At 25.3% G+C, this 26,855-nt stretch overlaps 7 protein-coding genes across 9 annotated transcripts; 5 read left to right on the top strand and 2 right to left on the bottom strand.

Moving 5' to 3' along the window:
- The first annotated feature begins 727 nt into the window (after positions 1-727).
- On the top strand, positions 728-1,462 carry LOC122858756. 2 transcript variants are annotated; one of them, XM_044161885.1, is made up of 3 exons: positions 728-896; positions 959-1,122; positions 1,184-1,462. In XM_044161885.1, the coding sequence occupies exons 1-3, from the start codon at positions 728-730 to the stop codon at positions 1,379-1,381; spliced, it is 531 nt and encodes a 176-aa protein (XP_044017820.1). In that variant the 3' UTR covers positions 1,382-1,462. The 2 variants fall into 2 exon arrangements, with proteins under 2 accessions (XP_044017820.1, XP_044017811.1); XM_044161876.1 differs by having other exon boundaries at positions 953-1,122; positions 1,184-1,456.
- Positions 1,463-1,544: 82 nt separating this feature from the next.
- On the top strand, positions 1,545-3,505 carry LOC122858749 (iduronate 2-sulfatase). Its single transcript, XM_044161862.1, has 7 exons — positions 1,545-1,739; positions 1,799-1,976; positions 2,035-2,162; positions 2,218-2,395; positions 2,458-2,742; positions 2,808-3,070; positions 3,153-3,505. The coding sequence occupies exons 1-7, from the start codon at positions 1,545-1,547 to the stop codon at positions 3,468-3,470; spliced, it is 1,545 nt and encodes a 514-aa protein (XP_044017797.1). The 3' UTR covers positions 3,471-3,505.
- A 640-nt stretch (positions 3,506-4,145) lies between these two features.
- On the bottom strand, positions 4,146-5,474 carry LOC122858741. Its single transcript, XM_044161850.1, has 2 exons — positions 4,413-5,474; positions 4,146-4,343 (listed from the first exon to the last, which is right to left on the bottom strand). The coding sequence occupies exons 1-2, from the start codon at positions 5,226-5,228 to the stop codon at positions 4,329-4,331; spliced, it is 831 nt and encodes a 276-aa protein (XP_044017785.1). The 5' UTR covers positions 5,229-5,474; the 3' UTR covers positions 4,146-4,328.
- Positions 5,475-5,792: 318 nt separating this feature from the next.
- LOC122858720 (ankyrin repeat and LEM domain-containing protein 2) lies at positions 5,793-8,342 on the bottom strand. The gene is made up of 4 exons (XM_044161829.1): positions 7,799-8,342; positions 7,370-7,704; positions 6,282-7,293; positions 5,793-6,199 (listed from the first exon to the last, which is right to left on the bottom strand). Exons 1-4 carry the CDS (start codon positions 7,938-7,940, stop codon positions 5,922-5,924), a joined length of 1,767 nt encoding a protein of 588 aa, XP_044017764.1. The 5' UTR covers positions 7,941-8,342; the 3' UTR covers positions 5,793-5,921.
- Positions 8,343-8,380: 38 nt separating this feature from the next.
- On the top strand, positions 8,381-11,738 carry LOC122858729 (myb-like protein F). The gene is made up of 5 exons (XM_044161840.1): positions 8,381-8,551; positions 8,765-8,873; positions 8,993-9,093; positions 9,175-10,227; positions 10,394-11,738. Exons 2-5 carry the CDS (start codon positions 8,775-8,777, stop codon positions 10,521-10,523), a joined length of 1,383 nt encoding a protein of 460 aa, XP_044017775.1. The 5' UTR covers positions 8,381-8,551; positions 8,765-8,774; the 3' UTR covers positions 10,524-11,738.
- A 630-nt stretch (positions 11,739-12,368) lies between these two features.
- Positions 12,369-23,080, top strand: LOC122858706 (transcriptional regulator ATRX-like). 2 transcript variants are annotated; one of them, XM_044161817.1, is made up of 8 exons: positions 12,369-12,479; positions 12,763-12,820; positions 12,946-13,052; positions 13,139-13,279; positions 13,371-13,504; positions 14,226-17,576; positions 17,870-21,653; positions 21,741-22,983. In XM_044161817.1, the coding sequence occupies exons 2-8, from the start codon at positions 12,778-12,780 to the stop codon at positions 21,819-21,821; spliced, it is 7,641 nt and encodes a 2,546-aa protein (XP_044017752.1). In that variant the 5' UTR covers positions 12,369-12,479; positions 12,763-12,777; the 3' UTR covers positions 21,822-22,983. The 2 variants fall into 2 exon arrangements, with proteins under 2 accessions (XP_044017752.1, XP_044017743.1); XM_044161808.1 differs by having other exon boundaries at positions 12,376-12,621; positions 21,741-23,080.
- Positions 23,081-23,738: 658 nt separating this feature from the next.
- On the top strand, positions 23,739-26,760 carry LOC122858700 (polyadenylate-binding protein). Its single transcript, XM_044161795.1, has 2 exons — positions 23,739-24,512; positions 24,802-26,760. Exons 1-2 carry the CDS (start codon positions 24,347-24,349, stop codon positions 26,496-26,498), a joined length of 1,863 nt encoding a protein of 620 aa, XP_044017730.1. The 5' UTR covers positions 23,739-24,346; the 3' UTR covers positions 26,499-26,760.
- The last annotated feature ends 95 nt before the right edge of the window (positions 26,761-26,855 follow it).

Below are 26,855 nucleotides of genomic sequence, written 5' to 3'. Positions count from 1 at the left end.
TAACAACAAAAAAAAAAACAATTGTTTTATTTAAATATAGGAAGTATTGTTGTTGATTAATTAATTATCAACATCATGAAAATACTTAAACATCATGAAGCAGATTATTTTTATTTATTTATTTTTATTTCCCACTTGTCCAGGAAATTTTAAATTTTATTTTTTTAATTTTATATTGATGACTTTAAATTGAAATTCAATTAAATCATTGTTTTAAAATTTTTTAAATTCTTTCATAGAAAAATTCTCATATTTTTTTTTTTTTCTTATCAACTAGTTGTTAATTTTTTTTTTTTTCATTATAATCAACATAAAGTGTGTATTTCTATTTTATTTTTATTTGCAAAAAATATATATTTAAAAATTTATTTAACTGTTTTCTTAGCTGCAAAAAGATAAAAATTAGAATATGAAAAATACATTAGCATATTTGAACAATGACAAATTGATAAGTAAATAGTTGAGTTATTTGATAAGTAAAAAATGTCGATATATAAAAATTTATTTATTTATATTTTATATATGAAAAGAAAAAAAAAAAACATGTTGGTAACGGTTGTGATGGAATAACACGTACGTTACAGATAAATTAAGTCAAAGACAAGCAAGACAAGATTAAAATGAGAACACTTGTTACCGAAATCGGCATCAAGTATTGGTCACTTGATCAATCAACAAGTAAACACACTGTAATTATTCCATTTAAAAATCATTTATACTAATTAAAATGTTTTATAAAAATAGAAGCTATCTATTTGGTATTATTTTTTTTATAACTTTTCTACCAAATATTATTATTTGCGATGAAGAATGTATGAAAAAAGTTGAAAAAGTTGTACTGGAACGTTGTAGTGGATCTGGATCACGAAGAAAAAGAAATTCTAAAAATTATAAAGGTATAATTTTAAAATCCATATATTAGCATAAAATATATTTATATAATTTTTTAAAGTTTTAGGTGATTTACCTGTTCAAAGGCTTAATTTAGATTCAACAGAAATATTAAAAATACTAAACAGAACAGCAAGAGACAATGCTCCACATACAGTCATCATCGTCAGTCATCCTCTTGAAAAAAAACAGAACAATCATTCACGAGTTTTTGAAGACGTATTTTTTCAGGTATATTTTATTGAAATTTTATTTAGAAATTTTTTTAATTTAAAATTTTCATTGTTAACAGGATGATGATAAAAATTTCGATATTTATTTGAGTGAGAGTGATATACGCACACTTTATGAAACTATGGCAACACGGATTCCGAGGAATATGGATGAAAATTACATTGTGACCTACTTTGCTGAAATTGCTGCAAAATGTTGCAACGACATCGAATTTTGTATGAAACAGGAAAACATGGTTTCCTGTCCCGACGATTGAAAATAAAAAAAATAATATAAATATAATAATTACTGTGTTAACTAAAATGTAAAAAAAAAAAAACAATACATTTTTAATTAAATAAATATCTTTGTTATTAAAAAAGTCTAATTTAAAATTTTTACAAAATAAAATACTACAAATCAAATGACAATTTTCTAAAATGTATTTAATTATTTTTCGCAGTTTTTTTTTATTATTATTGATAGAAAAATGTAAGGGTAGACCAAATTTTATTTTTATAATTGTTGATGATTTACGACCAGCACTTGGATGCTATGGAGATGTAAATTCCTGGTCACCAAATATTGATAATTTAGCTCGAAATGGATTTTTATTTACTCAAGCTTATGCACAGGTTAGAAGTTAAAATTAAAATTATGTAAATTTAAATTTATTAATGTATTTTAATTCTAGCAATCATTATGTGCACCGAGTAGAAATTCATTATTAACTAGTCGAAGACCTGACACACTGAAGCTCTATGATTTCTACAATTACTGGAGAAATACAGTTGGAAATTTTACAACTTTGCCACAACATCTCAAAGACAATGGCTATATTACAAAATCAATTGGAAAAATATTTCATCCTGGTAAATGATTGTGTTGTTAATTTTTTAAATTTAAATTTAATTAACATTTTGCTTTAAGGTATTAGCTCAAATTATTCTGATGATTCACCTTATTCTTGGAGTGATACACCTTTTCATCCATTTACTAATCGTTTTAAAGACTCACCAGTTTGTCCAGCAGCTGGAAATTCATCAGCAAAAAATCTAGCAAGTAGAATTGAATAATTATTTAAAGATTATAAATAATATTTATATATTTTAGGTGTGTCCAGTATCATTGTCATCTATGCCAATGAAAACTCTGCCAGATATTGAAAATCTAAATGCTGCAAATGATTTTTTAGCTAACTATAAAAATAAGCTTTTATCTAAACCATTTTTCCTTGCTGTTGGTTTCGAAAAACCTCATATTCCTCTTAAATATCCTAAAAAATATTTAGGTAATTTTGTGATATTAATAATATTTATAATTACAAATTTTTATATATTTTTTACCTTTTAGATTATCATCCAATTGAAAAATTTAAATTACATAATTATTATTGGCCAAAAAATGTTAGCAGTGTAGCATATAATCCTTGGACTGATATACGAGAACGTCAAGATGTCGAAGGACTAAATTTAAAATTTCCTTGGCAAAAAATACCACATTATTTTGGTAAAAAAATTGTACAATCATATTATGCTGCTTTGTCGTACATTGATGATCTTGTTGGACAACTTTTAAAGAAAATTTATACTTTAAATTTGGAAAATAATACTATCATTGTACTGACATCTGATCATGGTTTGTATTATTATAATAATCTTATTTAAAAAAATAATAATTGATGAAAAAAAAATAATAATTAGGATGGTCACTTGGACAACATTCACAATGGGGTAAATATAGTAACTTTGATGTTGCCTTGAAAGTTCCATTGATAATTTCATTGCCAAATCATCGAAATAATTTTGATAAAAATATAAATTCAATTGTCGAACTTGTTGATATATTTCCAACAATTGCTGAGCTTGCTGGATGTCCAATTAAATCTTGTACAAATTCAAAAGATAATCTTTGCAGCGAAGGTATCAGTTTTGTTCCTCTTATTAATGCAAACATTAAAAATCAGGTAAAATTAATTTAAATATCAATTTAAAACAGAGCAATTAATTTTTTTTTTAAACGACTCGTTTGTTTTTAAATATAATCAGACAATAAAATGGAAACAAGCAGCATTCAGTCAATATCCACGTCCAGGTATAGAACCAACTTGGCATCCAAACAGTGATAAACCACGTCTTGATGAAATAAAAATAATGGGTTATACACTACGAACAAAACACTATCGATATACAGCTTGGATTAAATTTAAAAATAAAAAAGCATACTGGAATAAAATATTAGCTGAAGAATTATATGATCATCGTCATGATCCAAATGAAATGTCAAACTACTCAAATGATCCAATGTATAAAAAATTAAAAACAAAATTAAATACATATCTAAAAAATAGATGGTATAATTTTTAATAAAATAAACAATTAACATTTATAATTAAACAAAAGTTTTAATTATTTATTAATTGCAATTATTATTCTAAATTAATTTATAAATGTGATCTTAGTGTGATCTAGATGTGTCTTTCCATTTGTACTTTTGTTACATTTTTTATACAAAAGTTATATTACAATAAATTCTAAAAAATAATAATAAATAATAATGAAGCTTTGTTTTATAAACAATTTTATAATTATTATTTATTATTATTATTATTTGGGGTGGCTTATAAAAATACCACTCTATTATAATGTGAAAAAAAAAAAAAGTTCAATAAATTTGAAATCAATAATCATAATTATATAATAAATAAATAATAATTATGATGAATATTAATTTTCTTGAGCTAGATGAATAATTCTAAAACAGTCTTTCAAAAGTAACTTAAATACAAGATATCACTAGGTTGTGTTCTTTGAAATTTCTTGGCACAATAAATAGCCTAATTATCTTAATTTGTTTTTTCTCTTTTTTTTTTGTTTTTTTTTTTTTCTTATAAATATTTGATTGCTTTTTGTCGTAACGAGTATATAATGTATTTTCAATATGACATAATTAATTAATTTACAAAAAAAAAGAAAAAAAAAAACAAACAAATCAACAAAATATCTTGATTTTTGTCGTTTTTTTTTTCATCCTAAAATGAATTTGCTAATTGCTACTAACAGTATATGAAAAAAAACGTGAATAATAAGTTCATTAATGTAGAGTTTGTGTAGTCTTACCATTTTGTTTGTGTTCAACACTCATATGAAAAAAAGAAAAAAAAAAAAATAATTGAAAAAAGAAAAAACTACTGGTATTATTTAATTATTTATTTTTGAACTGCATTATTTTGGATTTATCTGAAAGTAAATTAAAAAGAACAAAATAAGTTCATGTTTAAAATATTTAATATAATTAATTCAACAAACCTGGACATAGCCTGATGTTGAAGGATTGACATATCCATTTTGTTGTGAATTATTATCAACTTGTGTGTATCCATTCCTGGGATAATTTGTGTTGACATAATTATTACAATTTGGCTGATAACTTTGTTGTGACCAAGAGTTATTTATTGATGAATCACCAGTTGTGTAATAATTATAAGCTCCAGCTGTATTCATTGTTGATGGTGATGATATTGGTGTTAGTGGTGGTGGTGGTGGTGGCGATTGAGATTCATTATCAAGTAACAATGTATTGTATGCAATTTCTTTGATTACTGCTTGTGATGCAAATGGAAAATCATTTTGCATTAAACGAAATATATTATTAAATTCACTTTGCATCAACGATTCAATTTTTGATGACATTTGATTTTGTTGAAATTTTGTTGAGTATGGAAATTTATTTAATAATTTCGATTGGATTTTTTCAAAATCAATAGTTATATTGGTACCATCAAATTTTAATGATTCTAGTATGTCAACACGACCAATTTGATGAAGTAATATTTTATCATGAGCTGCGTGATTTGATGCATTAACACATAGACGATAAATATCTTCACAATTTTTCAAAAATGATGAATTAATTGTCGTTAAATATTTATTTATCTGTTCATCATTTGTACTATTTATAAGATAACTTACAAAACTCCGCCAATATGATTCTGGTCGATGACAAGCCGACCACTCATGCATTAACCTTTCAAATCTATCTGTCCATGGTATTTCTTGATTAAATAAAATTATTGCATTAGCAACATCCTGGTTTGAATATATCCTACAATTACTCGAATCCATTGATATTTTTTTGTTTTTTATTTTATATAAAAAACAACTCTCAATAATACACTTGAATTTTAATTTACTGTTTCACTTGTTGGATATTATTATAAACAAATAACTACACTATTTGTAGAAAAAAAAAATAATGCAAAAATGAGTAAATTATTTAAGACACGTGGTAATAGATCCATTCGCAAGCATCATCAAACTATATAACATACAGCAACATCACAAAAAAAGTGAAAAAAACCCAAACGAAAACAATGAAATCGATTGCATTTCCAAGAACTTTATCGGTAAAGAAGATTTTTTTTTTATCATTTATTTAATTATTAATAAACAATTATTGTTAATTAATATTTAAAATTGTTTATATAGAATTACTATTTAATATTATTTTTTTTTTTTATTATAAAAACTAAAAATAACTGAGGCAACAAAGTCACAGACATATTACATCACATTATAAATTAAATATATAAAATTAAAGTTTTTTTTTTTGTTTCTTAAGAAAATATAATTATTAGTATTATTATTATTATTATTTAAACATTGACATTACGTTAATCTTATTAAAAAAAAAATAAAAGAAATTCAATCATGCAAAGGAAGTGTCGATTTAAATTTAAAAATTAATAGTTATTTGAATTAAAATTATAGGCAAGATTTTGATTAGACCATCACTGTTTTTTCATTATTTTTTAAAACTTAAATATGTAATTTTCTTGGCGTGGCAAAGGTAAAATTATTTCTACGTGTTGCCAATTGAACTTCATGCTTCCATCTGTAGATATAAGGATAAATTTCTGAATCAATAAAATCAGGTATAGCATTTAATACAGCAAAATCATTTTTTCCAGGTGCTTTTCCATCAATAAATACAGCATCACCTTCTTCAGCTTCAACCAAATCATCATCAGAACTATCAGACTCGTGATCACCAACTTTTGGTAATGGAGAACTTGATGGTGTATGAAAATCATCATCTAAAAATAATTTAATTAATAATATAACACATGATTATTATAAATATATTTAATAATTATTTATAATTTAAATAAAATATACCAGAGTCTGACGAGTCCTCAAAAGTTTTTCCCAACGAGCACATACCCAGTTTCTCAGCTAACTTTTCAATTTCATCATCATTATCATTATCATCTACATCATCTATTTTTTCATCATCATCATCAAATAACCACCTTTTAACTGAATTTTCTGATTTTCTAGATTTTTTTGTCTTGACAGCTACTTTATTCAATAAACAATTTAAATGTTTTTCCAACATTGCAAGACCTTCTGCACAACGTAGATCAACAAAACCATCTAAAAAAGGCCATAATTCTTTCCAAGCAACATGATATTCTTCAGCTAAATCTCTTCCAACTCTTTCAAGTCCTTTTTCACTATCTTGATATCTTGATGTTGGATTTTTAGATCTTGGACTTGTTAAATAATCAAATGAATTATTTAAATTTTCTTTATTATCATTTGGTGTTAAATTTCTTCTTGGTGGTGTTTTCCATTTTTTACGAAATTCCATAGCTTGAGGTTTAGTCATTGGTCCAGCAAATGCAGCAACTTCAATTTTTGGACTTAATGGATCAAGATTAAGTCTTGGTGGACTTATTGGTAAAAATGGTTCACCAATTCTTGGTTGAAGAATATTATCTTCAGCACGTAGTACTGGTACATAATACTGATCTTCTAATAATAAACTAATATCTTTAACAAGTGTTTCATCATCTTTTCCTTTTCTTGAACAAACAATATCCGATGGTAACTGGCCATATTTATTTTTTTTATTTTTTTGACATTGTGGATATGATAAAAGTAATTTAACCAAATCTTTGTGTCCATATTTAACAGCAAAATGTAGTGGTGTTTCATTGAGACCTTTATCTGGTGTATTTAAATAAAGATCTAATAAAATTTGTGCACGTTCATTATCCTCATCTTTTCCATACATTAAACCAGAAAATTTTGGATCACTAACAATATCAAGAATAAGTTTTAACATGACAACATTATTTGATGCTCTTATTGCTGTAATATGAACAGCATTATAACGACTGCCTTCCTAAAAATAAAATTATTTTAATAATTTATTTAAACTATTTTTATAATTATTTTTAAATAATAAAAATTATATTTACTTGAAGTATTGCTGGTGTATCACCACTGCTTATAAGATACCTTGGATTATTCCATACTTGTTCTTTGACATCATCAACCAAACCAGCCTCAATAAGTTTTCTAAATGCAACGAGTTCTTGACTTGTTGGACCTTTGAATAAACTTGGTTCATTATTGTTACTTGTTACTTGTATAACTGGTATTATTTTATTGTTTATATTTTTATTATTTTGCTCGTAACCATTTTTTGTAAATTCTTCAGCTTCTTGCAATGTTTTAAATGTCATTAATCTTGCTGATTTATTTTTTTTCATATCTTTCAATGCATCAAGCTTATTTGTATATATATGAACATCTAAAAATCATTTAAATATATTTGTTATTATTTTTTTTTACAACTAACCTTAAAAAATAATAATATTATTATTAAAAAATTTGATATTATTTACCTGATGATGATGTATTTTTTGATGAATCATTTTGTGGTACATAAACAGCATGATAACCAGTTTCACATTTTATATTTTTAATATCATTTTCATTAATTTTTTGACAATTTTTATTGTCATTAATTTTATTTATTTCACTCATGTTTTTGTTGTTGTCATTGTCTCTCCAAAATCTTGATAAAAATGATAACGCCAGCTCGGTAATATGTCTTTTTTTAACTTTTAAAAATTAATAATTTTACTATGACACAATTACAGACAGTCACTTTGATTAAAATAGTTTTTAGTTAAATTATATAAAATTAAAAATTAATAACATTCAGCGAATTGTGATATTATATGTCAAATGATGTCAAAAAAAAAAAAAAAAGAAAACATCCGTTGCCAAAGGCCAATCAGCAGTGAGCTTTTCAAATTGCACTGGCCACGCGTAATGTTTTTTTTGGTTTTTTTTTTTTTATTTTTATTTATTGTCAGACTTGTTGGTAGATCAGAAATATATTTTATCTACAAAATAGAGACAAAATAGAGACGCAAAACGCATCCACTGAATTCAGTGGTTCTCAGTGAATAATAATTCATTCGGAAATAACAACAAAGGAGGTGAAAAAAGAGGGGATTAATTGACAGTTTTCTGCACTGACATGACAACAAAGTTACACAGTGTTTTTATTGATATACAACATTCAATAATAATGTAAAAATTTTTGTATTATTATTATTAAGTATCAATTAAATTGACAGAGTCTAGAGGTGAGTTACATAAATATCAATAACAATTATTATAATTTATATTAAATATTAAAATGCATTTTTTTTTTTTTTTTAAATGATCAGTTTCTTGAATTGCATTTTACTCATAAATACAAACACACATACATTTACTAATATATCTATAAACACCCCTAGTTAATAATATAATTTAAATTATGAAAAAAATAAATTGACATTAGCTATAAATTTTAGATTAATTAAAATGGGACAAGGAACTGAATGTACTGATCGTCCAACTGAGGTCAGTGTCATTAGATTTGTATCAAGAAATCGTACAATTGAAGAAATTGCACCTAAAAAAGTATGTATTTACTTACACATGCGTAAATGAAACGCCATTGATGCTTGATGTGAGGTCATCAACCTCTAATCCAAAACAATGATTCTCAATAATTTTTTATGATTTTTTTTTTATTTCAGGAAATTTTTACATGTAAACAACAGGGTTGTGGTAAAATATTTACAAATCATGATGAATTTAGAACACATGAAGCACTAGAAGAATTAAAAATTCGTTTTATGTATGAAAATTTAATTTAATTTAAAATATAGATTTATTGTTATTTAATAAATAATTAATTATTTATTGAAATAATTTTTAGCTGTAGAGAACCAGGATGTGGACAAGAAATGCCAGATCCAGGTACAATGTGGCGTCATTATCAAGAATGTCACAGTAATGAGACAAATGCATTTGTATGTCCATATACAAGTTGTGGTTCACATCATAATACAAGTGATAATTTAACAGAACACATTGAAAATTGTCATCGACAACCACCAGCACTTCCAACTGAACCAGAAATAATATGTTTTGAAGTACCAGCAAGTGTAACAAATATTGATGATGATGATGATGATGATAATACACCAAGAACAACTGTTGAAGATGATGATGTTGATGATTGTGGCGGTGGTGGTGGTGAACAAGATGAACAAGATGATCATAATGATACTTGCCAACAAAATGATAATGATAAAATAAATATAGATAATGATACAAATAGATTTATAAAATCATCAACACGAAAAAATATAAATATTATTACAAATAAAAATTTAACAACGAATCATGATGATATATATAAAGATGAAAGACTGATTAAAACAAATATTTGTGATAAAAATATCACTACTAATAATAAAGATAATAATATAGATGATTATTCATCAAATACTGAATACATAACATCATCACATAAAATTGATAATAATCATGATACAACATTTTATCATAACAATGTATATGATGATAATATTGGAAATAAAAATAATGATGATAATGATAATTTAATGATTGATAATAATGATAAAACAAAACTTCAAGATCATAGAATTGATTTGGGTAATCTTGAGAGTGTATTTAGAAGTGGTTTAGAGGGTGATGTTAAAAAAATTGAAGTTAATAATGATGCTAGTGGTAATTGTAGTGATGATGAAGAATATACACCAAAAAAACAAAGAATGTCACGTTTTAAAAAAGAAGAACAACCATATAAATGTGATATTAATGGTTGTGGTAAAATGTACAAGTACATATCTCACTATCGACATCATCAAGATAGTCATAAAATACAAGAAACAATTACAAAACAATTACCAAAATCACCAAATAATAAAACAAAAAGTAAAGCTTCTACTGTCAGTTTTTTTTTGTAAGTTTTTATAAAATACAATTTGTTGTTTATTTAATTATTGTTAATTTGGGTCTACAACTAAAGACAGTGACTCTGATGGCTCAATTGAAACATCATTCACAACAACAACGACAACAACAACATATGTATTATTTATTTACACATAATTATTTTTTATTTTTAGATGCAAAATACCAGGATGTGGTGCACAGGTTAATAATGTAACAAGTCTTTGGAAACATTATCAGGAAAATCATGCAAATGCCAAGGCAACAGTAACTCAATCAACAAAATTAAATCAAACGTTTCGATAATGGAGAAAAATTATTAATATAAAATCATTAAAAAAAAGACAAGTTGTTTAGTAAAAAAAAAAAAGGTAAATAACAGCTTGATGCTGTACAATAACAAGATCAAGAAAAATATATAAATATATATCTAAAATGTCAGCAAGCACAAATGGAAAGACTGGCAATGGTAATAGGATACGTTTTATAAACGATAACTATAATCTAATTTAAAAAAAAAAAAATTAAAAAAAATTTTAAGACTGAATTTAAAGCCAACTATAATGTTAGCATCGAGTGTCTATAATAAAAAAATAACAATGATATATAATCAAGTCAAGTTTATTAATTATTCATTATTCATTGACTTGATTAATTAATTTTTATCAAGTCATTGTTGACTTTAAATAATATTAAATTAATTCACAAACACTCGTTAATGATTTATTAACATTTTTAAACTAATGAAATTTTTAAAAATTATATAATTAATTTACAATATTGTAAATTTAAAATTTATGTGTTCATTAATATTGTTGAATGACTTAAAACAAAAAAAAAATTAGGCAATTGTTAAAATAACTGCCATTGTATTATTGGTGTGTAATATTGAGTTTGTTTGTTTTTCTTTGTTTTTTTTTTATACTATTTTAAAATAAATTATTTTCTTCGATTTACATATATACTAAGTGAACTCGATGAAAATAATGAAAAAAAAAAATATATAGTTATTGGCCTACTTGGGGTCATTTTAACTTAGACTTCCAGTGAATTAATTAATTCTTCAACGAGAATCCAAAAATATAATAGTCTATTAGTAATATAAAAAATATCAATGAATTGTTTTTTTTTTTTCCTTTCTAATCGAGGATGTCAACGAATCCAATATAATATATAATAAATTTGTGTAATAATGTGTCAATAATAATAGGCTAATTATAAATTAATTATGTAATTTTAAATTACATTAATAAATTGTCCGAATAATCACAACTTTGCTACTTTAAAAAAAAAAAAAAACATATTAGATAATAAAATGCTTAAAAGACTAATACGCAGTAGTATATAATGCTACTTGTGATTAATTTAGAAAATATTATTAAAGTAAGATTAATAAATAAACAAATAAAAATATTGTATTTAAATTTTTAATTTTAGTGTGTTCAAAAAAAAAAAAAAAAACTAGCAGTATACTATTTAATTGGCACAAGACTTTTTTTGAATATAATATATTCAGTCTTATTGATTTCTACTATTTTATATATTTATTATTATATTAATTTTTTATTAATTAATTTAAAATAAAAAAAAACGAATAAAATTACGTATCAAATGTTTGATAAAATAATAATAAAATACTAAGCAATTTTAATTTGTAAAAAAAAAAAATATAAAAAATAACAAAAAATATGTATGAATTTCCATGATAACTCGATAAAATACAAAAATTCTGTGCAATAAATAATTTTATTTACTTATTTTTTCCTTCCTACATATTTATAGAAAAAAAAAAAACAGAAAAAAATTTTTTTTTATATAAATTTTTCATAAAAAAGAAAAAAAAAAAAAAAACGAATGTTTTTTTTTTTTATTTGAATTTTACATTTTTTTGGCGCTTTGTTTAAACTACGCATGCGTTATTATTAATTTATTTATTTAAATATTAATTAATAAAAAAAATATGATAATTGTGTGTTAAAAAATAATTAATAATTATTGATATAATAATATTGTCTAATAATGTCTTCTAAATATATTAAAAATACTTTTTAAATAATGTAAAAAACAAAAAAAAAAAAAATAATAAAAAACAACCATCTTTAATTTGATTGGAGGGGATGATAGCAATATGGCCGCCAGTTGCGCGAAAAAGGAGGCAAGAATACAGTGGAAACTGGAAATAGGACAAGGAGAGGTGTCACCATCGGTCCTTTACACAATCACATAAAAAATCCCTAACACGCGGATTTGTTTAAGTAATACGTGAGTATAAAAAAAAAAAAAACGAATGTTGAGTGATTATTTATCTCGTTTAAATCGTGATAATAATTACAATTAAAAATTACATTTGGAGATCATAAACCGATCTACTGATCGGCGTCCTTTCGTCAAAATGGAAAGCTTGGTAAACAGACGCAATAAGAAAGAAAAAAAAAATAAATAAAAAAAAAAAAATACACAAAAAGCACAGATGCTTCCTTAATACACAAGACAACAATCTAATGATAATGTTTTTTTTTTTTTTTTATTTGTTATTAATATATAGACAAAAGAATTGCGGATGACAGCAGAAGAATCAACTTACAGATCAAAAAAATTCAGTGGTTTGTTCATGTTTTTTTTTTTTACTTATTTATTTCTTGTTTTTTTTTTTTTTTTTTTTTTTTTTCATACTCCTTCATGATTGCTTTGTCTGGTTATGATTTTAATGCTTTTTTTTTGTTATCAGACTTGAGAACAATTCCAACTTGGGAATGTACGTGTGCCTCGTGTGGAAATCCAATCAACCGTGAAACGTTACACTCTCATCCAGTTTTAGGAATCCTTCAGTGTCAGGTAAATATTTTAATAATCTATCAATGACAACAACAACAATCATGATGATTGATATTAATTTTATATATTGTGTTTGTATTTTTTAGCCTTGTGCTGATCAATTTAGATTATTACAATCAACTGCTGATGAGGATACAATAAAAAATTCTTGTCTTATTTGTGCTAGGAGCAACGTTAATCAACAATTTGTTTGTACTGGAAAAAACTGTGACTTTTCATTTTGCAAAGTAAGAATTAATAAAAAAAAAAACAAATTAATGTATATATTAATTGTAATAATATTTGTAATTAATTAATGTTTGTTTTTGTTTTTTTAAGAAATGTATTAAAAGGAATGCAGCAAACACCTTGCTTGTTGTTACAAATTCAGATTGGAGGTGTTTTGTGTGCAACACAAAGCCACTTTGGCAACGTCGTGGTGTCTGTGCTCTAATGATGGCATCAAATTCCAGGTAAATTATTTTAATTAATTATCTCCAATCAAATTTCAAAGAATATCAACAAAAAAAAACAAAATAAATAAACATCATCTTTCCTTATCACCACTTGTTTTGTTATTATTTATTTTTCAATTTTATTTTTTAATCGCTGCCCAAAACCTTCGGCATGTTTTTTAAACATTGAAATTTCAAAATTCTTATTTCAATTCAAATGCAAATTAATATTTTTTTAATTTATTATTTAAAAAATAACACAATTTTTTATTATTATTATTTCAATTAATTATAAACTCAATATAATTTTTTTAAAAAAAGCATGTTTATCGTTGTAGTTTATTATTTATCTGCAGTAGTTAGTTTTTAATAAACATTAAGAATCTACTAAAATTTAAAACAAAATAATGATTGTATTAATGAAAGAAAAAAAAAATAATAAAAATAAATACAAGAGTCTTGGAAAAAGGAAAAAGAAGTTTGAAAATTCAATGAAGCTATGAATATAATGAATTTAATAAGAGAATCGAGCAAACTTCCACAAATGAATCGAAGAAAACTACAGACAATAAAATGCATATATAGATTAAAAATGACATAGCATGAATTTCACTGATTAAAAAATAAATAAAAATAAAATAATAGTAAATTTTATATATTATTTGGCTTAATATGAAAAATAAAAATAATATCAAAGAAAATATATGCAAACCATGGACTTGGGAAACTTGTGTTTCAGAAGGAGTCAAAAAAATAAATCAGCAAGGAGTAGAAACAATGACAGCGATGACAGCTCCGAGGATTCATCGTCACAACGTAAAAATAATAATAATAAAAAAATAATAAAACCATCATTAGTTAAATCATCATCAATAAAATTATCTCAAAATCAAAATACAAAAAAAAAGAAAAATATTAGTGTACTATTAACAACTGATGAAGATGATAACGATGATGATGATGATGATACAAATGATTTTGAACCTGATAAAATTATTTCAACACAACAAAAAAAAATACTTCCAATAAAACATAAAAATAAAATAAAATCAAAGTCTTCTGATAGTGATTCAAGAATTAAAATAACTAGTGTTGAAACAATTAGAAAATCACAAGTTGATAAATCAAAAATTGCAGCATCACAGAGTCAAAAATATTCACAAAGTTGGCTAAAACCAACACTAGTACCACGAACAACATCTGATTCAAGTTCTGGTAAAGAATTTACTCAGAATAAAATTGTCAAAGAAATTTATGTACCTCTACAAAATCTTAATTCAATTAAAGAAGATGTATCATGTTCATTAAATAGTAGTTCTTCAAATGGTGAATTATCAAAAACTCAAGTATTAAATTTACGAAGTGCAACACAAAAATATTTTGATGATTTAATAAGTACATCTAAAAAATTAACAAATGATATTGAAACTGCTAAAAAATTATATATGAAAAAAGATAAATTTAAGGCAATTGATGCTTCAAAATATATTATAGAATGTAAAAATATTGCATGTTCATTAATAAAACGTACAGAGATTAATGAAAAAAAATTATATGAACAGTACAATGGATGGTGTAAAAAATCAAAAGTTAAAAATATATTAAAAAATTCAAAACCAACTAAAAGAAGAAGAACATTATCAAAGCATGAAACATCAGCAGCAGCATCATCATCATCAGATGATGATGATGAAGAAAAAGAAAAAAATAATAAAAAAATTGTCAAGAAATCAATTGAAAAAAAAATAGATGAAAAAGAACCAACTGTATCTGAGTGTGATAGTGACCAAATATTTTCTGATGATGAATCAAAAAAAAAGTCTTCCAGTATTAAAAAAAATGATAAATACAATAAAAATAAAAAAATAGAAAGTAGTGGTATTGAAAGTGAATGTTCAAATGGTAATAATAATTCAGATATTGAAATGAATTTATCATCACAAAAAGCTTCCAAATCAAATGATAAAAATAAAGAGCATAAATTTTCTTCAGATAATTCAGATGATGATAATAGAGCAAAAAAAAATACAAATGATGATGATAAACATAATAAATCAGCTGAAGATATGTTTGCTGAAGATAATATTAACACAAGTGAACCAATTTTTGATAAAAATAAAAATAAAGTGACCATAATATCTGATGATTCAGCTGATGATGATGTATTTTCTTCACCAGATTTAAAAAAAAGAAAATCAAGAGTTTCAACATCTGGAGAAGCTAAAACAAAAAAACCATTATCAAGAAGATCAAGAAATAGTTCAACTGATGAAGAATTTAAAAGTTCACATACAAAATCATCAAAAGATAATATTAAAGATGTTGAGAGTCTAGAAAATCTTGATGATGATCAAGCTAAACAGTCTAAAAAAAATTCATTGTCACAAAAAATTTCAGACTCGTCAGACATGGAAACAACAGAAGCAAAAAATCATAAAGATAAAAAAACAAGTGAAATATCTGATAGTGATGAAGCAATAGATGTTCAAGCAAAAAGTAAAAGTCAAACTATTGAAAATTTTGATTTATCTGGAGACGAGGCTAAATCACAGGAGGCTGTATCAAAAGGAAAAAAATCGAATGAACTTCCTGATGATGAAGAAGCAACTGTCAATGATAACATTGATAATCATTTTACATCTGATGAAGATGAAATAATTGCCAAGAAAAAACTTGAATTTTCTGAGTCGTCTGATGATGAAGAAATTACTGAAAAGAAAACAAAAGCTATAGAGTCTAGTAAATCTAATGATAAAGATAAATTATTAAATACTTCTGATGCTGATAAAAGTACTGATGTTGAAAATAATAAAAAAGTTGAAAAAGAGCCTAAAAATAAAAATGATGACTCTGATGCTACAGAGGTTGATGTTGCTACATCAAAAAAAGTTGTGACAAAGTCGTCAGATAGTGAAGACACAGAGCCTATATTTTCAGCAACTGATAAAACCAAAAAATTAGCATCCAAAAATAATTCGGATTTATCAGACAGTGATGATACAGAACCTTTGTTAAAAAATAAATTAACAAACAACAAGCCATCAGCTAATGATAATTCTGATGATGATCAGAGTACAGATATTGATGATACACTTCCAAAACTACCAATTGATTCAACAGCATCACTGGATTGTACTAGAATTGTTGATGAATCTCCAAAAAATAAAGAAACCCAAAATTCTTCTGATGATGATGATGAGAGTGAAAATGCTATGAATAAAAGTAAGAAAAAAAAATCAGAAGATTCAGTTTCAACAGAATATGAAGAAGACGATGCTGAAGAACCTGCTAAATCAAAAAAAAATAAATCATCATCCAGTGAAGTATCGGATAATGATTTAATTAAAAAAAAGCAACTTTTAGCTGAAAGTTCAAGTGATGGTGGGGACACTGAGCCTGTTTCAAATAATAAAAAAACAAAATCTTCTGATACTGAAAAAAATGCAAAAAAAAAATTATTAAATTCTGATTCTAGTAATGATGATGATGATAATGATACTGAAGTTGAAAAAATAAATGATGATAGTGTCAAAAAAACCGATTCAAAAACATTAAAAGCTCTTGAACATTCTTATTCAAAAAGAAAAAAAACATTATCACCATCATCACAAGAATCTAAAAATTCAAAAAAACCAGATAAAAGTTCTGATGACTGTTCACAACAACCAGATAAAAAAAGGCGTCGTCTTGATTTATCAGAAAATAAAAATAATGAAATAAATGATAAAACAAATAAAAAAAATTTATCTAGTCATAGTTCTGCATCAAGTGATAATGAAGCTAAGAAAAAACTTCTTAATTCATCTTCATCTGATTCTGATAATGTACAAAAAAATTCAACTGATAAATCATCAGATGATAAAAATATATCAAATAATAAAATAGTTAATTTAAAAAATTCACCAATTCAACAAGCAAGATTAAATAAAAAAGCATTTCGTCGAATAATAAATCAATTTTATAAAAATAATCCAAAACTTAAGCTAAAGTGTACAGTCAGGATTGAAAGAATCCCACCAAGAATACTTAGGAAACATGCCAAAGCTCTAAAAAAATCAAAGGAATACGTAGAAAATAAAAAATTAAAGAGGTACTATGCTTAATTATGCTTTTTTTTTATTTTTGTAATTAAATGATTATTTTTTCTTTTCGTAATTGATTTTATTTTTATTTATTTTTGCTTTAAACTTGCTTATTTAGTTGGTTATTATTATTTTCAAATCACAAACATTATTAACATTCAATAAAGCAATAACACAAATATGTTGAGATGAATAATCAATATTGCCTAATGATTGAAGCTCACAAAAATATTCATAACTTTTATAATTGCTTATTGAAGAAAACAAAAAAAAAAAAAAAATTAAACATTATATTTTTCAGTTTAGTAACATTGGCTGATTTGGAAAAAAATCGTAATCGTGATAGAGAAATAAAATCATCATCTGACGAAGAAACTTCGACATCAACAAGAAATCGTAAAAAAAAAACTAAAGAAACTGAAGAAACATTAATGGATCATTTAAATAATATTAATAACGGTGATACAATGGAAGTTGATAATTCATTATCTGATGATAATGAAAATGAAGAACAACAAAATTTAAGAAACGCTGCTGAAATTGGTGATCTTGGTGATGCAGCTGAAATGATTGCCCATAATAATTTATTACGTGATACTGATTCAAATTCGGGTGAAGAACTTGAAAGACTTGATGATTCAAATGCTGAAGATGAAGAAGAAAATGAAACAGAACAAAATAAAAAAACCAAAACAAAAAAATCTAAAACAAATGATAACGATGATGATGACGATGATGATGAAGACGGTGATGATGATGATAATGGTGGTGGCGGTGATGATGGTGGAGCTGATAAATCAAGATGGCGTCGTAATAATGTTTTAACAAAAAAATTTACAAGCTCAGATTCTGATGAACAAGCTGAAAAAGCTGAAAGAAAATCATCAGGTTTAAAATCATCACAAAATCATGATGATGATAATGATGAAGAAGATAGTAATGATGATAATGCAAAAATAAAAAAAAAACGTGTTAGAAAACAACGTCTTGATTCTGATTCTGATGCAAATATATTAGAATTAAATTCAAATTCAGATAGTGATTTTGAAACAACTGATAATAATAAAAAATCAGATAATGAAAAAAGTAATAAAAAAAATAAAACAAAACGTAAAAAAAATAATAATTCATCTGATTCTGATTCATCATCAACAACAAGAAATAAACAAAAAGCTAAAAGACGTAGAATAAAAGCAGCTGAAACAGATAGTGATGATAGTTCAATTGAAGAATTAAATAATTCACAAGGTACACCAGGTAAAAGTGGACGTAAAAATATACGTAGAGTATTAAAAGATACAAAAGTTGCTGATGATACAAAACAAGCAGCAATGCAAGAAGAAGAAAGATTAAAACGTATGGCTGAACGTCAAAAAATATATAATGAAATGTATGAAGTTAGACTTGCTGGTGAAAAAAAAGTTGATAATCTTGTATTAGATTTTGATGAAGAATCAAAAGAAGAATTATTATCTGTACATGAAAATTTAGTTAAAAAACTAAAACCTCATCAAGCACAAGGTATTAAATTTATGTGGGATGCATGTTTTGAATCATTAGAACGTGCTAAAACAACAAAAGGTTCTGGTGCAATATTAGCTCATTGTATGGGTCTTGGTAAATCATTTCAAATAGTTACATTATCACATACATTATTATCAAATTGTGATAAAACTGGTGTTAAAACAGTTATGGTTGTATGTCCATTGAGTACTGTATTAAATTGGGTTAATGAATTTAGAATATGGCTAAAAGAAATTAATGGTGATGAGGATGAAATTGAAGTTTATGAAATGACTAAAATGAAAAAAAATTTTGAAAGAAAATATGTATTAGAAAAATGGCAAAAAACTGGTGGTGCATTAATAATTGGTTATGAAATGTTTAGAAATTTAAGTAATGGTGGTAAAAAAGTACCTAAAAAAATACGTGAATCATTTTATCGTTGTTTAGTTGAACCAGGACCAGATCTTGTTGTATGTGATGAAGGACATTTATTAAAAAGTGAAAATACAGCAATAAGTAAAGCAATGAGTAAAATAAGAACATTAAGAAGAATTGTATTAACTGGTACACCATTACAAAATAATTTGGTTGAATATCATTGTATGGTACAATTTGTTAAGCCAAATTTACTTGGTACTAAAAAAGAATTTTTAAATAGATTTGTTAATCCAATAAATAATGGACAATTTGATGATTCAACTGAATATGATGTTAAATTAATGAAAAAACGTGCACATGTATTACATAAAATGCTTGAGGGTAGTGTACAACGTTTTGATTATTCTGTATTAACACCATTTTTACCACCAAAACAAGAATATGTTATATTTATTAAATTAACTGAAGTACAAGTTAAATTATATCAGTATTATATTGAAAATTTAGCAAGAAGACATCGTGCTGCTGGTGGTTCCCTATTTGCTGATTTTCAATCATTACAACGTGTATGGACACATCCAATTTGTATTAAATTAAATGCTGATAAAGATGCTGAACGTAAACGTATGAATAATGATACTGATTCTGAAGGTTCATTAAAAGATTTTATTGATGATGATGATGATGATACAGATGATAGTAGTAGTAGTATACAAAGTACATCAAGTACAGAAAATAATAAAAAAAAAACAACAAGTAGATCAACAAAATCAACAAGAGCAAATCCACAACCATATGAACCAGTTATTGATGAACAACAACAACCTGGACAAAGTGAATGGTGGTCACAATTTGTTGAAGATGATTATTTTGAAGATATGAGAATATCATCAAAGCTACTATTATTATTTGATATATTAAAAGAAAGTGAACAAATTGGTGATAAAGTATTGGTATTTTCACAATCATTATATTCATTGACATTGATTGAAAAATTTTTACGTATGATTGATGATGAAACACAAAAAGGACAAACATCTGATTATTTAGATGGACACAGTGGTAATTGGTCACTTGGTTTAGATTATTTTCGTCTTGATGGTTCAACATCAACTGAAAATCGTTCATTATGGTGTAAATTATTTAATAGACCAACAAATACAAGAGCAAGATTATTTTTAATATCAACAAGAGCTGGTGGTCTTGGTATTAATTTAACAGCAGCAAATAGAGTTATAATATTTGATGCCAGTTGGAATCCATCACATGATGTACAATCAATATTTAGAATATATCGTTTTGGCCAAAAAAAACCATGTTATGTTTATCGTTTACTTGCTGCTGGTACAATGGAAGAAAAAATATATAATCGTCAAGTTACAAAATTATCATTATCATGTCGTGTTGTTGATGAACAACAAATTGAACGTCATTATACAAATAATGATCTTGCACAATTATATACATATGAACCATGTGATGAAGAAACAAGTTTACAATTACCAAAAGATCGTTTACTTGCTGAAATATTTTTACGTCATAAAAAAAATGTTAGAAATTATCATGAACATGATTCATTATTAGAAAATAAAGCTGAAGAAGAATTAGATGAAGAAGAAAGAAAACAAGCATGGCGTGAATATGAAGATGAAAAAGCTGGTAGACGTCAAATGGGTATGCCAATGATGAATTATCAAGAACAATTATTTATGCAACAAATTAATGCACAAATGTTAAGTCCAACAATAACACAAAGACCAGAATTTGAACAAATTAGAGCTCTTATACAAAAAGATTATCCAAATGCATCACCAGAACAACAAATGCAAATAACTAAACAAGCTATGATTAATATGTATAATTATATTGAAAATCAACATTTTATGGGAACACCAGTATTACCAGTTGGACGACCACCAATGCAAATGCAACATCAACCAGTACCATTATTACAACAACAATTACAACAACCAAAATTACCAAATCCAACAAATACACTTGCTAATATGTTGGCACAACAAGAATATGCTAGACATCATAATACATCTGCTAAAAAATTATCAGCACAACACAAACAAATGTTATATGCACAACAACATGGTAATTATCGTACCGTACCAAATCCAATTGTACAAGCAAGAGTTAATCCTGCTCCAACAGTATCAAGACCAACAAATTCAGCTGAACCAGAACTTGTTGAGGTTTGTCATTGAATATTTTTTTTAAATATTAAATTCATCATAGTTTATTGTATTGTTATTGTTTTTTTTTTTAAATTTATTTTTCAGTTGGATGATACAGAACCAACACCAGCACCCAGCACATCAGTGGTTTCAACAAGTAGAGCTAAAAAATATCAAGAAGAATAAACCTGAAATATACATTTGAAATAACATTAACACATTTATGTATCATCATTTTGACTTTGAGCACAAGAAAAAAGTTGAAGCTTCAATATCCATTCAATCATAGATTTTTTTTTTTTTTTTTATTATTATGATTAGTTTTTTTATGGTATAGTTGTAATTTTTTTTTTTTTTTTCTTTCATCATCATCAAATATACTCTTAGTTGTCTATTTTTTTTTTTTTGTTTTCTTTTTTTTTTTCTAAATAACATTGTCGTGCAGTTGTCGATATTATAATTATTAATATAATAATAGTTGTAAGTTTAATTATTAAATATTTTAATTCTTATTATTATTATGTAGAAAATTAAATTTAGGTGTAAAGAAATATTGAAAGAAAAGAATAAAAACAATGGTCAATAGCCAATTTCATATTTCTTAAAAATATAAAATTTATGAGTTTAGAAAATAATGAAAAATAAAAATAATTACATTTAAAATTTTTTTATATGAAAATTATTCTTTTGTTTATTTAATTTATATTTTTTTTTTTTAAATATCATTTCGTATATATTTAAAGTATTGTCGTGTGTGTAATTTATAATCTTCAGACAAGTTTAGAAAACAAATGATAATTATTTTATTAAAAAATAAAAGATAAAATAAACAAAAAAAAAAAAATAAATAAATAAAAATAATGGTTGTCAACAAGATAAGATAACGTTGATCGGAGTTTCCAATATTGTTTGGTCAAAATAAAGACAAAACTTTGGGATGTAGTTAGAAATAAAAAAAAATTAAAGGCTTTCATCAGATTTTTCAAGAGAAAAACAAAAAAATAAACAAATAAAAATCTTTGAAATGTTTTTAAAAAATTAACGAAAAAAAGTGAAGAAAAAAAAACAAAATTTCTTTTTCAGGACAAAACGAGATGAATTTGTTTTGTTTGTTTTTTTATCTTTGTTTTTTTTTTTTTACATGTATTCCATATTTATAATGTAACAATTATTCCTGAAATATAAATGTAATCATAGGCTTGTAAAAATGCCAATCGTGTTCCCTCTGTGAAATGTAGAAACTTAGAAATCACTGAGTAGTAGTTAACAACAACAATATCTATCCAATAATTGCCATAAATTAAATCTAAATTTCTACTCGATATTAATAATAAAATTGCCAATAATAATTTGGTTGAATTGTTTGTTTAAATTAATATTTGTGTAAGACCTAAATATAATAAATAAACTATCGATTAATCAAAGAAAAAAAAACAAAAAACCAAGGCTAATTATTATAATTATTATTATCCTAAATAAATATTAATAGTAAAAATTATTTACCCTAATTTTCATTAAATATATTATTCATTTTATTAATTATATCAACTAATTAATTATAATTATTTTTAAAAACTTAATTACAATTGAATGTGTAAACTGTAAATTGACAAAAAAAAAACATTTTTAATTTTTTTTTTTCGATTTATTTACTACACTATGAAGTCAGAAGCAAATAAAAAATAATCACGTTCAAAAACGTATAAAATTTGAAAAAAAAAAATTTTTTTATAAATTTATAATTTTTCAGTTGGTAATAATGTAAAAAAAAAATTAAGAGGAAATGAACCAAGCCTAATCTGACTTATTGCGTCATTTTGAAAAAAACGCGCAAAGATTTTACCCACATAATTTATTAAATTAATAATTTTAAATAAATTAAATATGATTTTTTAGATTCATCAAATAAATAAAAAATTATTAGAATTGTTTTTTGTTAATAATATCTGTTGTAATGACGATAATTAATTTTAAGATATGATTGATAATTTAATTATAGAGGGAGCCAGTATATTCCCACGCTAGAAGAACTACTTTTTTCAATTGCGTAGTGAACGTCAGTAAGTGTGTTGTACGGTTAATATAAAAAGCCTCGCAGCCCTACTTTAAACCTCTGTAGACCGTAGGCTTAAGACAATAGAGTCCTATCATCTATTCACGTTTGGTTGTGTCCCGTTGTGTCTTTTTTTTTAATAAAAAAAATTAAAAAATAGGTCACACAACTCACCACCATTCATGAAATACTCTATGTAAAAAAAAAAAAAAAAATATAAAACTTAAAAAATCCAAAAAAATTATAAAATTATTATAAAAGATAAAAAAAAAAGTTGACAAAAAAATAAGTAAAATAACCTCAAAATAAAAAAAAAAGAAAAAACGAATTTAAACAAAGTCGGTGGTTAATAAAAAAACAAAAAAAAAAAAAGAAAAAAATAAGTGAACGTGCAAGAGAAAATAAGAAAATAAATAAAAAGCGTAAAATTTAAAAAATAAAAAAAAGTAATAAAAGTTCAGGGCCATTTGTCGTTGTAGTGCGTCAAAAGTTATTAATTTCCATATTTCACATATTACAAAAAAATTTCTTTCACAACGAGTGAAAGTATAAATTCAAAAAAAAAAAAGATATAATAATAATAATATATCTTTTTTCAATAAATTGATTGATATTTGATTTTTTTGATAATAAAAAAAGTAAAATCTAAAAATTAGCAATGGCTTCCTTGTACGTTGGTGACTTGCAATCGGACATAACCGAGGCTATGCTGTTTGAAAAATTTTCAACGGCTGGTCCAGTTTTATCAATCCGTGTTTGTCGTGATGTTATCACTCGCAGATCTCTTGGATATGCATACGTTAATTTTCAACAACCAGCTGATGGTGAGTTTATTAATAATATATTAATATTAATATTATTTTAAAAAATTAGACACGTGGATATTGGACACGTGTGCCCGTGAGTCCACCATATTGGACGCATGACGATGAATCTAAAAAAAAAAAAAGAAACCACTGCTGCGCTCATGTCTCAATTATTTAACACCATTTGCTCCTAAATACATATTGAGCTAAATAATTTTTTTTTTTTTTTATTAAAAATTAGATTATTATTATGTAATAAATAATGGATGATTTAATTAATTTTTTTTGCTTTTTTTTTTTCCAATAGCTGAGCGTGCCCTGGATACCATGAATTTCGATACGTTGAAAGGAGGTCCAATCCGTATCATGTGGTCACAGCGTGATCCCTCATTGAGAAAATCAAACGTTGGCAATGTCTTTATCAAGAATTTGGATCCAAGAATTGACAACAAAGCATTGTATGATACTTTTTCAGCATTTGGAAATATTTTGAGTTGCAAAGTTGCTCAAGATGAATCTGCTGAATCAAAGGGTTATGGATTTGTTCATTTTGAAACTGAAGAAGCTGCCAATAAATCAATTGACAAAGTCAATGGTATGCTGTTGAACGGCAAAAAGGTTTATGTTGGTAAATTTATTACACGTAAAGAACGTGAAAAGGAACTTGGTGAAAAAGCTAAACTTTTTACAAATGTTTATGTTAAAAATTTCGGTGAAGAAATGAATGATGATAAATTAAAAGAAATGTTTGAGAAATTTGGTACAATAACAAGTCATAAAGTTGTTGCTAAAGATGATGGTAAATCACGTGGTTTTGGCTTTGTTGCATTTGAAAATCCAGAATCAGCTGAAGCAGCTGTACAAGAATTAAATGGTAAAGAAATATCAGAAGGTAAATTTATGTATGTTGGTCGTGCACAAAAAAAAGCTGAACGTCAACAAGAATTAAAACGTAAATTTGAACAATTAAAAATTGAACGTTCAACACGTTATCAAGGTGTTAATCTTTATGTTAAAAATCTTGATGATACAATTGATGATGAACGTTTACGTAAAGAATTTACACCATTTGGTACAATAACATCAGCTAAAGTTATGTTAGAAAATGGACATAGCAAAGGTTTTGGATTTGTTTGTTTCTCAGCACCAGAAGAAGCAACAAAAGCTGTTACTGAAATGAATTGTCGTATTGTTGGTACAAAACCACTTTATGTTGCACTTGCACAACGTAAAGATGAACGTAAAGCACATTTAGCATCACAATATCTTCAACGTATGTCAAACATACGTATGCAACAAATGGGTCCAATGTATCAAGCTGGTAGTGCTGGTAATTTCTTTGTACCAACATTACAACAACCACAACACTTTTATGGACCAGCACAAATGACACAATTACGTCAAACACCAAGATGGCAAACACAACCAAATCAAGTTAGACCAAGTGGACAAGCTGGTAGTACTGGATTTGCAACAATGCAAGGACCATTAAGAGCAGCACAACGTGCACAAGCACCACAAGCTCAACAAATGAGAACAGCATTATCAGCAAGACCAATAACTGGACAACAAGGTGTTGGTGTTGCTAATATACAAGGTAGACCAATGCCAGCAGTTAATGTACAACCAGCACAAGGACGTCAAGCTAATTATAAATATAATATGAATGTACGTAATCCACAACAACAACAACAAATGACTATTCCACAACCAGCACCAGTACAACAAGCTGTTCATATACAAGGACAAGAGCCATTAACAGCACCAATGCTTGCTGCTGCATTGCCACAAGAACAAAAACAAATGCTTGGTGAACGTTTATTCCCACTTATTCAATGCATGTATCCTGAATTAACTGGTAAAATAACTGGTATGTTGTTGGAAATTGATAACTCTGAACTTTTGCATATGCTTGAACACAATGAGCTTCTTAAGGCTAAAGTTGAAGAAGCTGTTGCTGTATTACAAGCACATCAGGCTAAACAGGCCACTAAAAAAGAGTAAATTCATTAACATCTTGATACTCTTGAATTTTTTTTTTTCTCTTATTATTTACTAACATCACTTTTTTTTAATATGGATAAAATCCGTTCTTTCTTTCTTGTCGGTTTTTTTTTTTTCAACTCGATTTTCTTTTGCTCTATTCAGTTATAATTTACATAATCGAATTAATCAACAATTTTTTTTGTTTCTTTATTCAAAATTATTATAACATTTTATTTTATTTATCTCTTTTCTTAATTAGGTTGAATTATTTTCGCCGTTTTTCTTTTTTTTTTTGTTTCGAATAAAAAAAAAAAAAATTAAAAAAAAAACACATTCTCTTTATTTTTTTTTGTTTATTTTTTTCTTCTTTTTTTT

The sequence above is a fragment of the Aphidius gifuensis genome, linkage group LG1, assembly GCF_014905175.1.
Source record: "Aphidius gifuensis isolate YNYX2018 linkage group LG1, ASM1490517v1, whole genome shotgun sequence".
NCBI lineage: Eukaryota > Metazoa > Arthropoda > Insecta > Hymenoptera > Braconidae > Aphidius > Aphidius gifuensis.
The sequence above is the reverse complement of the archived record's forward strand: the minus strand, read 5'-3'. Positions and strand labels throughout refer to the sequence as shown.

Bases quoted from the DNA above. Each gene is read 5' to 3' on its own strand.
- LOC122858729 (XM_044161840.1), top strand. From the start codon at position 8,775: ATGGGACAAGGAACTGAATGTACTGATCGTCCAACTGAGGTCAGTGTC. The intron at 8,874-8,992 runs GTATGTATTTAC...TTTTTATTTCAG, and splicing joins AAGAAATTGCACCTAAAAAA to GAAATTTTTACATGTAAACA. The intron at 10,228-10,393 runs GTAAGTTTTTAT...TTTTATTTTTAG, and splicing joins TCTACTGTCAGTTTTTTTTT to ATGCAAAATACCAGGATGTG.
- LOC122858706 (XM_044161808.1), top strand. The intron at 17,577-17,869 runs GTACTATGCTTA...TATATTTTTCAG, and splicing joins GAAAATAAAAAATTAAAGAG to TTTAGTAACATTGGCTGATT. The intron at 21,654-21,740 runs GTTTGTCATTGA...TTTATTTTTCAG, and splicing joins CTGAACCAGAACTTGTTGAG to TTGGATGATACAGAACCAAC.
- LOC122858749 (XM_044161862.1), top strand. From the start codon at position 1,545: ATGTATTTAATTATTTTTCGCAGTTTTTTTTTATTATTATTGATAGAA. The intron at 1,740-1,798 runs GTTAGAAGTTAA...TTTTAATTCTAG, and splicing joins TTACTCAAGCTTATGCACAG to CAATCATTATGTGCACCGAG. The intron at 2,743-2,807 runs GTTTGTATTATT...AATAATAATTAG, and splicing joins TGTACTGACATCTGATCATG to GATGGTCACTTGGACAACAT.
- LOC122858741 (XM_044161850.1), bottom strand. From the start codon at position 5,228: ATGGATTCGAGTAATTGTAGGATATATTCAAACCAGGATGTTGCTAAT.
- LOC122858756 (XM_044161876.1), top strand. From the start codon at position 728: ATGTTTTATAAAAATAGAAGCTATCTATTTGGTATTATTTTTTTTATA. The intron at 897-952 runs GTATAATTTTAA...AATTTTTTAAAG, and splicing joins AAATTCTAAAAATTATAAAG to TTTTAGGTGATTTACCTGTT. The intron at 1,123-1,183 runs GTATATTTTATT...CATTGTTAACAG, and splicing joins TTGAAGACGTATTTTTTCAG to GATGATGATAAAAATTTCGA.
- LOC122858720 (XM_044161829.1), bottom strand. From the start codon at position 7,940: ATGAGTGAAATAAATAAAATTAATGACAATAAAAATTGTCAAAAAATT. The intron at 7,705-7,798 runs GTAAATAATATC...AATGATTTTTAG, and splicing joins AAAAAATACATCATCATCAG to ATGTTCATATATATACAAAT. The intron at 7,294-7,369 runs GTAAATATAATT...TTTTATTTTTAG, and splicing joins ATACACCAGCAATACTTCAA to GAAGGCAGTCGTTATAATGC.
- LOC122858700 (XM_044161795.1), top strand. From the start codon at position 24,347: ATGGCTTCCTTGTACGTTGGTGACTTGCAATCGGACATAACCGAGGCT. The intron at 24,513-24,801 runs GTGAGTTTATTA...TTTTTCCAATAG, and splicing joins TTTTCAACAACCAGCTGATG to CTGAGCGTGCCCTGGATACC.